At 35.3% G+C, this 11058-nt stretch overlaps 1 protein-coding gene across 1 annotated transcript; it reads right to left on the reverse strand.

The window, feature by feature from the left end:
- Window positions 1-2527: 2527 nt before the first annotated feature.
- On the reverse strand, window positions 2528-5877 carry LOC118754931. Its single transcript, XM_036489798.1, has 2 exons — window positions 5504-5877; window positions 2528-2710 (listed from the first exon to the last, which is right to left on the reverse strand). The coding sequence occupies exons 1-2, from the start codon at window positions 5852-5854 to the stop codon at window positions 2657-2659; spliced, it is 405 nt and encodes a 134-aa protein (XP_036345691.1). The 5' UTR covers window positions 5855-5877; the 3' UTR covers window positions 2528-2656.
- Between the last annotated feature and the right edge of the window lie 5181 nt (window positions 5878-11058).

Genomic DNA, 11058 nt, shown 5'->3' on the forward strand with positions numbered 1-11058 from the left:
GCTTCATTTTTTTTTTAATTTGGTGGCACACTCTTGAAATTTCACAGATATGTTGTATTTCATGCCAACGTCCATTGCCTCTTATATGAGCTTTCTATTTAAAAACTTCCCAAAGTTATTAAAAAACAAAAACAATTATGATTTTTTCAAGTGACAATGAAAAAATTAGTAATTTCGATACTTTTTCGCCTAAATAAACGTTCTAAGGCTAAAATTGTTAAAATACTTGATTAATTATTTTATTATCGTACTTGTTTCTAGAACTAGATTGATTGAAATATATGCAAGAAAATAAAAGAAGAAGAAAATTACGAGAAAAGGACTCGTGAACACTTTTAATGCCTTTTCACTCATCTTCGAGTGGACCAATCATCTCAAAAGCACTGCCCACGCAACCCAAATGGACTATGTACTAAATGCATTTATGCATTCATACAAACAAACACAAGTATGTATGTAAATGCCCTTTAAAGCGGCTACCATCGGCGTTGTTGGGTCATAAAAGCATAATTTTTTACTAGGGAATGTGGGCAATAGCGAGGTATTTATTGCCATATATGCAAACGTGTTAATACGTGTTTGCAAATTGCATTGAAATGTAACTGAGCGTGAGCGCTGCCACGTGAGGGTGCAAGCGGCGCATCAAATTCGTATGCGGTTTTTTTCTTTTTGCGTTCACAGCTCAAATTTATGTATGTTGCATGAATGGTGTTTGGCATCAGTGCTTTATTATAACCACACCGCACATATGTATTTAAAGATTTTTTTTTGTGTCTGTATGTGTGCGTGCTCTTTGCAAATATTCGCACTTTAATAGCAAATAATTCACTTATACACGAGCGCAATCATTTATACACAATACGTACACATGTATGTATGTATCTGCGTTTGCAACATCTTTTTAATAAAGATTTTTAAATATTTATTTATATATATTAGGGTGCATCACTCTCAATCCAAAAAATATTAGTATGGTTTTTACATCGGAATTATAAAATTATTATATTTTAAGATTTCTGATAAAATATTTTTGAGTAATAATTTGGTTTACGTAAGCTAGACAGATCTGAAATACGTCCAAAATCGAGTTTCTTATAAATAAAATCAAAATAAAGTCTAAAGTCCTCCTATTGATTACCGGTTCTTGTGAAACCGGCACCTCCATAATCAATCCTCTTAGAAGCGGGCATTTTCTTTTGTTCTTTTGGCATATGTTAAAGCCTAAGTGTGCTGACAGCCACGTGAGCCTATATGTTAAGTAAGCTGAGGTATTGATAGAGCATAGAAAGATGATGCACTTGTCATAGGGATGAAAAAAAAAACATATCGTGAAAGAAACGAGTAACCAAGAAGTAATGCGTAGTTCTCACTTTAGGTAGTAGTTCATTGTCAGAGATGGCAGAAGATTTACTTTGACATATTTTTCTGAACTCTCAAAATGATGCAAATTCTAACTCTTGCAATTTCGCATCATAAATATGCAACTCTTCATATCTTATTTGAGCTAAATTGTAAAATTTATCAATTTCACATGAAAATTTTTTTTTCAATTTTTGCAATCTAATTATAATATCTTGCACTGGTAGCAGCATGAACCAAGGCATCTGCATACAACAGCCAGCACTATAAATCACACAAATATCTATGTATGTACATACAAACCTACATACCCACGCATTAGTATGCAAATAACTCTGGTGATCTAACCTCAAACAAGTGAAGTTGCATTATAAACTCAAGTGTCGAATACCAACGACAAATATAAGTAAGTACGTACATATGTATGCATGTAACTCATCTAAATAGATGGGAAATTTATAAACATTCATACATTTGAATTCTCTAAATGACTTGAATGGCTGTGAATATGCCCAGTAGGAAAATTTAATGCAAAGTCATCGAGAAAATAAAAAATAGTCAGTAAAACAGCCGTTTTCACATTCGAAATGCATTATTTTCTCACGACAATGACCTAGGAAAAGTGTGGCATTAAATTTCCCATTACCAGTAATGCTGGAATGAATGCGATTTAATATGAATTTTTTGCGACTCTTTGGATACATTAGAATGCTGGTTACATATTAAACAGCAGTAATAGAATCTAGAACTCATAAGAGACATATTGAATAACTCAGCGAGAGGGGAGACCAGTATGTTTGCATGTATGTATATAAAAAAAATATTTATTGGACCAAAAAGTAGTGGGTAGGCACTGTGGCCAATGGCAATCAACTATTACCACCTCCGCATGGTTGTAAGCCATGCAGAGTCCGCAGAATGCTCCGGAAGCAGAGTCCGGAGGATGCATCCGACTAGGCAGAGCATACTTTGAAGTGCCATCTAATTAGAACTTAAGAAAGTTCAATTACATGGCAGTTGAGAAGTGCATGTGCAAAAATTTCCTAAATTGCATAAAGAAATTTTTGCACATGCAGCAGTACATAGCATGTATTTAGGCGCCTGGTGTTAGCAGACGCGCCTAAACACATATTACACTACTTATCACGCATCTAATGCATTACTACTTTTTCCATTGGGTGAGCATGAGTTGTTGTTGTAGTTGTGATTGGGTAAACGTTTTGGCGTGTATGCATGTGCATGTAAGCTGATCGGTGACAATTGATATTAAATACTGCTGAATATAGTAGAGTATCTATCACAACATGTGCTCATCGTCGGCGGCTTTACTATATGTATTTTGAAACATCATCTAATGTGCATATGCATGTATGTATGTATATGTGCGCGACCGTGTATATGTGACATATGGGCATGGAATGCAAAGGAAATTACATTAAAAATCAATAAAGTGTGCAACAACAACAAGAAAAAATTCTGCAATGCTCCGCAACGTTAACTTCATTGTTAGTAAAATTTAATGGCCTTTGCTAAGCCTGAATGGCAATGAGTTAATAACTACAATGTAGTGTGTGTATGTATTTTTATGCGATAATAACTATTGTACATATAGTGTGAGTGGCAGCGTGCGTATGCATTTATGTGTGTGTGTGTGTGTGTGTGTGTGTGTGTGTGTGTGTCTGAATGAAAGTAAATGGACTGCATTTATGGCGAAAATGTATGAATTATGGCAAGCTGATGAGTATACACAAGCTATCATTTATGTATGTACATGTTCCTCTATAGTAGAGGTCTGCAAGAGCTCATACTTAACTACTCCTCACTTGAAGAAGAAGAAGAAAAATAGTTTTTGTTAGGGCAACATCGCAACTGAGCGATGTTTTTACAGGGATTTTTCGGTGTCCTATTTTCGTGACTTTCGGAATTGGCTTGGCATTATTTCGAATGGGTTCGGGACTTTCTCGGGATTTTGTGGAGCGTTTTATGATTCTTTGGATTTTTTACGAAAATTTTTGGTAGTAATTATCGGCTTTCGATTTTTGGGAATTTTTTCGGGAGTGTTTAGATTTTTTTTTTTGGAACTCTGGAAGCCTATTTCGAAATTTTTAAAAATTTTTTGAAAGCTTTTGAGATTTTTTCAGAATAAACATGCATTTTTGGGATTTTTCAAGGACTCATCGTATTTTTTCGGATTATTTTGGACTATTTATGATTTGCATTTTTTATAAATTGTGTCTAAGGACTTTTAGTATGTACTTATTTTGGGAATCTTTTGAATTAATCATGGTTATTCGTTATTTTTCGGACTTTTTAGGGCCTTTTTTTGGATACTATTTCAGATGGGTTTCCTTTACGCGTTTACAAACATAAAAGGGTTGCCAGTTAGTGCCGAAATTGTACCTTACAAGGTACACAATTACTTACGGGAAAATCTCCAGGTTTGGAACTAAAACGTCCCAACAATTTTATATATCTTTGAAAGTCTTCGGAGGATTTTGGCAGGACTTGGAGTTGACCCGATACATTCCAGTTTGTCTTTAAATTTCGATAATTTAAACACATCGATAAGTCAATGAATCTCAAAAAGAGTAAATTAACAAAATTCAAAAACTCGACTATTTTTCATAAACTGTGATAACTGTGCATTTCAGTGACTCGATAAGTGTCAATAACTGAAAAACGTATTCAAATGTAAACATAATTTGTTGTTTTCTTTCTATAATTTTTTAATAATTAAACTGCTGATTGATCGAAATGCAAGCGAACACTAATTTAAATTTATTATAATAATAATTCAGATTTAAAACGGGATGTTTAACAAAAATCAGCTTATATTCACTTCGCGTCAAAAGAGCGATGTGTTTATACCTGGTTTTTAACCGATTCTAGAAATAAAAAACCGATTTGAAAACAAATTCGAGTCAATGCACCTTTGAATTTTTGAGCCTATTGAAATTTGGTTTATGCATCTGTTTTGAATCACAGCGAACTCGGTCAAAGCGCTTTATGTGTCGGTATAAATGAGGTATATGATTCGATAAATTTCGGTAACTTGATAACTTTCAATAATTAAATTTTTTATGGTCGAATTTATTTCGAACAATTTGAAAACATTTTCTTAGCCTTTCGTTCACCCTAAAACTTATGTATTTCTCTTTGTCTCTCTTTGTAAAATACGAAGTAAAACAAAATTCGAAAACAACAAAAATTTAACGGGTTACAACAACAATAATATAGTACATAAATACGGAAAATTTCAAACGACGATTTTGGCCGTAATTTTTCACCAATTTGAAACCATAAAACTCTCCTCATTTACAGAAAAATACATTTCGGATGATTTTGAAATCGGTTCGGTAGAATCGCGAAACGGACAAAATTTGTGTTCGCCTACACCTCCCTACACTATGCGGACTCTTAGTATGAGAAAGCAAATGGTTACGGACTTTCTGGAAAATTTAATTGTGCAGCAAAACTGTATTCCATTACAGATCTCTGTCATATGTATACTAAAGTATGTGTTTTGCATAGTACACTGATGACTGTAATGTGGAAACACTTTGCGAATATTTCAGATATGCATGTACATATGTATGTACGTATGTAGATATGAAAGTGGCATATTAAATCCATCAAGGATGGCGAAAACTATTGTCATTACGGTAACTAAATTAAAGGTATGATAATGATGGGCTTGTGAATGTGTATGTCACTGCTTGCACGAAGCTGTTTACTGGTTGGAAATGGAAATGGAAATGAAAATGCAGAGTTTTAACTGTTATGCCTCTGTGCTTTTATACACTCAAATTTTATAAGAATCTGCCTTAATTAACTTTTCAAAAAAATAAAAAAAACGGGTGGAACTGCTGTTTGCATCTATTTATATACGTATGTAGGTATGTATGTAGGTATGTATGTATGTACGAGTATCTACATGTTTTCAAGTATCTATGTAAGCTAAATGATCAATCGATTATTTGATGGCATGCATGATTGTTTGATTGATTGATTGATTGGTGCAGTATTTATTTATATGTACATATGTATATTGATAGCGAATAGTGATAAATGTCTGTATGTATGTATGTACATCTATATTTTATTACTTATGTTAATAATGTTAACTAACTAGTATCATACTCACTTTTAACGCCTCCTCGTGATTTATTGAAGTGAATGGCGTACCGTTCACCTCTAGGATTGTATCACCGGGGCGCAGGCCGGCGCGCTCCGCTACTGAATTCTCTTCGATGCGTGAGATATAGACGCCTAATCCTGCCGTTTGCCACCACGGATTCATTGCCACAATTACCACGATTTCGCCATTATTCCAATTCCATTGCGTAGTAGATAGTTTATGCCGTTGATTAAATCGTTGAATTGCGTGTTCATCGATTTGATTAGGCGCACAATTGATTTTGTATTGTAATTGAAAATGTTGGATATGGTGTGCGGGTGTGAAAGAAGAAGGAGAAAAAATTAATTTTAGTTGCATCACTATTGAAAACTGGGCTATTCTAGTATACAGTTATGGTTAATAATTTATTGATAGTTAGTCGCTGTTTGTGTGGCTCGGAGACAATACATGCATACATACATATGCATGTAGTAAATAACAGCAAATGTTCATTCAGTTAGAGAATTTTCGACCAAATTACCAAAAAAGTAAAATAAAAACAAAAACTGAACATAGATACATATATTTTTGGTAAACAAAATTTTGTATTTGGACATACAACTTCGATCATTTCAAAACTATACACAATTTTTCCATAACCAAAAAAAACAAACATACATATGCATATATACTTAAAACCTCTGCATAATTTTTCTTTGTCAAAAAATAAAATAAAAATCTAAACTCTACATAATGCTTTCCTAATTTAAGATCTTGACATAAATTATTTGGTTAATTCAAAAACTGGACATAGATTTTTGAAAATGTAAAGTTTTTACATAATTATTATTATTTTTTGCCAATTTAAATAAATATACATTATTGGCAGCTAAAAACCGTAAATAATTATCCATGATCCAAAAATGAATTCTAAACTTTTGATTATTTAGAAATGTTTAATAATATTTTGGTCATTTGAGAATTGCACACACTTGTTTATTTTTTGGTGTTTTAAAAGTAGAACATACAGTTTTGTGAATGCCTCTGACTTATCGATCAGGAATGACGGTATTTCATCCAAGATGGAAGAAGGAGTTGTGTAATGCAGTATAGTAGGACTCTATATCGTTGATCGCCATATAGCAATCAAAGCGTTGGGATTCAAAGTAGTGAGGTTAAGAACCGATCGGGAATGACTTGCGTCGTCAATACATACAACAATTTTTTTGAGCTTGAAGGCGTTTTTATTGAAAAATAATTGTTAACAAATGATAGATCTTATAGCTGCTACTTTGAAGATCACAACATCTTCTCATCAGACTTCATCATCGAGTTCACTGGGGTTTGGAATCAGCGACTTTGGCTTACAGAGCCAGTAGTCCACGCACTGAGCTAAGTTCGCGATGGAAACGGTTACTGTTTTTCCACTTTTTTATTTCTCAACCCAACAGACTCACGACAACACTTATCTATGCTAGAATCCTGGGAATCACAATATCGAAGGGAATGAAATAGGCATTAAAGTGGATAGAGAACTCCCAACAACCACCGAATTGGGACCTACTCATGAAAATTTAACAGAGACGACTGTGGAGTTTCAAGGTATTAATGACAGCAGTAAATATTCGGGATGCTGTGGTAAAGTAGCATTGCTCCAACGTTGGCGAATACCAAGAGGTTCATTTGGGATATCGCTTCTAAACCAGCTTTGCTGAAAAAAAAACACAGAAGTAAAACTTACCTTCTCAACTTCACTTAGAAGGGTAAGCTATTTAACAGATACTCCTGGAGGACATTCACAATAGTAAAATGGCCTCAGATGGGAAGTATGAAAACTTCCTACTCTGTACTCCAAGAACCATCAAGTAAGGTAATCATACCGCCTGCATGCTAACTGCAGTGTCTTTCAGCGGATGCATTTGCCATAGAGAAGATGGCTTCTCTATTAAGGGATAGTAAGTATCTGACAAGCCAACGTCTCTATATTCTTTGATAGCCAGGTGTCTGGGAACAGATTGATGACTTGTTCTCGATGTAAACGCTTCTTTAGAGCAAGGAGTCGAACCCTCTGCCCTACGAAAACCTCGGCAACCCTTTTCCACCTGGACGAAGGAAATCAGAGTCCAGCTGGGTATTCACGTCGATGGCGTACAAATCCCCGGAGTTATCACCACCTTCTCGGCGCATACAACCGCTATTGTCAATAGAGTACAGTGTTGACCTACACTGACTCTCGACCTGTGAATGCCGTTTTGAGCACACAACCACCAGACGTGGACGATATAGAGCTTCGTCTGCCTCGGAAGACTGGGACCACAGCAGGTTAACCTCGTACCTGAACACTTAACCCCACTCAACTAACGCCTCTGACGTTATGGACAGACCCTATAGAAGCTATACGCTTCCTGGGTCTCCCGCTAGTTGAGTTTGACGAAAAGGAATGAGGTACCGAGCCGATCTAGGTGGGGCTGTTGTAGCCGCTACAACAATAGCAACTGTTCCTAACTGTCCAAGGCTTTCATTAAGAGGTTTTATTTTCCTTAACCTTTAAAATGTGAATAAGCATTGTCTGATAAATTTCGCACGACTGCACGATTGCAACGCCTCTACAATCGACTACACCCCAACCACCCGCAATTCCAAGACCAGGTTCATGACACAGTCATGATTCAGTGGACACAGTCATAGTATAATTACATGGACGGATCGAAACTCGACAAAAAAATTTGTGGCGGGGTTTATTCGGAACAGTTAGGCATATCATGCAGCTTCCGTCTTCCTGACAACTGAAGTGAACTAAGAGCTATTTCAAAGACCGCATCACTGGTGCAGTGTGATACGATTCTTAATCATGATATTTTCATTTTCATTGACAGCCAGGGTGGAGAGATGTCACTATCTTCAAACGTAGTTGCTCAATGCCGGCGATTTCTTAACGAGGTAGCTGAAATATTCAGCACACTCGTTGTCTGGGTACCTTTCCATTGTTACATTCAGGGAAACTGCAAGGCCGATGAACACGCGTGTCAAAGTACTCCGGCCAGCCATGGACGCCATAGACATATTCTAAAGAGGCAGGACATTCTTATAGTGACTGGAGTTCTACATTGTCATTGGATTACGAGCAGCTAGACTGGGCGCACCATAGAACGACTGCTGCAGAAGCTACATGGATGAGGACGAAGAAGAGACCATCTCACATATTCTCGACCATTGCCGGGCTGTGTCAAAACGGAGAGCAAAAGCTCTTGCCAGTTATTTCTTCAACGATCTCGATGACCTTAAAGCGATGAACGTTAAAAGCCTATACGATTTTAGCTGAGCACCAATTGGTTCATAAAGCCTAACCTAACCTAACTTGATGACTCTATGCAAAGATTTTGTACCTAAAAGTTGGAAGTCAGAAAGAGAAATGACTTAACGCTTTGAAATTAAATTGTCAATCGATTATGGCTTATACATACATAAATATGAACACATTGCCCCAAAGAAGGGAAAAAGCCAACCAGAGAGACATAAAGTAATTTTGCAAGGCATAGCCTACATTTACAATCGAGTTGCATTTCTTCATTAAGCATTCATTTATTTAAAACAGAAATGTTTAATTAAGGATTATCACTGCAATTAAAATCAACAGAAATTCAATTTCGACAATAATGGCACTTAAAATTGACGTTTTTATATGGAAATATATGTACATATGTATGTCCATACATAAGGCTCGATTCGCTATATAATAAAATAAGGCAAGGAGATAAGTGAAAATCATTCGCCCCTTATATAATATTCAATTACTCCGCCGCTAACCACCTCCGTACCTAGCTACATGACTGCAACGCCTGTACGCGCCAACAACAGGTTAAATTTTGCGATTCATATCACATTGCAGTAATTAAAAATGGAATGAACAACGATATAGTACACCATTTTGTCCCGCTGGCGACAACAATTGTCACATACAGTGATTTAAACAAATGATCACGTGTTGATTTTCTTCAAATATTCGTAATGTTTTTCGAGCTAATATTTTTTTGTTTGTTATTTTTATATGACGGATTTTTGCACTTTTTTCATATAATTATGAATTTCTTATGAAATAAAACGCGGGAGACCATCAGCAAGAAAATTTCAAAATATAAACGCAAGTTATATTAAAAAACTCGAAAAAGTAGCCTTCGAAAAAAAAAAAATTTAAAATCAACGCGGAACTTGCACTTCATTAGACTAAAATTTTATGGGCTATAAAATTGCATACCCAAAAATTTTCTAAAAATTTAGAATAAAAAGTTGAAGTTTTAATGAAACTTTGTTGAATTTTCTTAAATTTTGTATAAAGCTTGAAACTGTAATTTACACGTTTTTGCTTAAAACTTAGACGATATTTTTATATAAAAATAACAAAAAATGTTGCTGCAAAAATATTACGAATAATTAAGAAAAAACAACACGTGGTCATTTGATTGAGTCACTGTTTTTGAATAGAGAGGAAAACGTGAATAGTAGTGGTGGGGATGGACCAAAAATTTCAAAATATGCCTAATAGTCTTGATAAATAGTGCCGAAAAGCAGATGAAAGTGCCACAAAATTAAAATTTCGTTCTTTCTGACGTTTTAGTTTTTATTGATTTTATATAAAAGTCTAACTCATAAGTAATTTAACAAACACCATATATGTACGTACAAAATCGACATTTCAAATTTTGTACAAAAATTATAAAAATACAGCAGGTTTTCGCACAACAAACTTTTAATTCAGAATTTTTAGAGTGATTCCAAGCTTACAATTTTACGTACTTTTCCCATATAAACTGTGCTCGAGGGTTTTTTAAATGATCGAAAACATATGACACCGTCAGCAAAAAAAAAATAATTTGTAGATACTTGCAAATTTATTTAGTGGACATAAAACTGCAAACTTAGAATTTTTTCTACAAAATTCTGAATTAAAAGTTTGCTGTTGCGGAAGCTTACTTTTTGTGCTGCGTATTCACAACATAATTCAGCTTTTTGCCAAGAGCTGCCACACAATATTTCTCGCGGCCCTGATTTTAATTTTTTAGTGATTTTAATTTTACCTTTTTGTAATTTTCTAATCTATAATGTAATATGTGTGTTTTGTTACACTTTGGCATATTATTTATGCCAAGTCTCTATAATTTACGATTGTGCCAAAACGGGATGGATTGTGCCAGAAAAGGCACTATTGTGCCGACTTTTCCATCACTGGGATGGACAATGCGACAGGCAGACAAGCAGACAAGGAAAGCCGCCGTTCGTTGGTGTGACGGGGCGTATGAGTGACCCGCTTGTACCAGGCATGCCTATGTTGCCTTAAGCCTTCTTCTTGGCCGCTAAATACGCATTCATGACAGTTACAAGCCTCGTTTGGCATTAAGGTTGGCAGGAATTGCGCGTACGTGCGTGCGTGTACAGGTCACAGCTCCGCCGTACACAACTGCGATATTGTCGCCAGTTGTTACGTGTTAGCTGTAGTGACTGAACAGGCGCATTCTATGACAAATTTTGAAAATTTATTAAAGTTGCGTTTAGTGCATGCATACATATTAACTTATAAAGTACTG

Source organism: Rhagoletis pomonella, unplaced genomic scaffold (assembly GCF_013731165.1).
Source record: "Rhagoletis pomonella isolate Grant_MI unplaced genomic scaffold, Rhpom_1.0 Rhpom_scaffold_04936, whole genome shotgun sequence".
Classification (NCBI taxonomy): Eukaryota; Metazoa; Arthropoda; class Insecta; order Diptera; family Tephritidae; genus Rhagoletis; species Rhagoletis pomonella.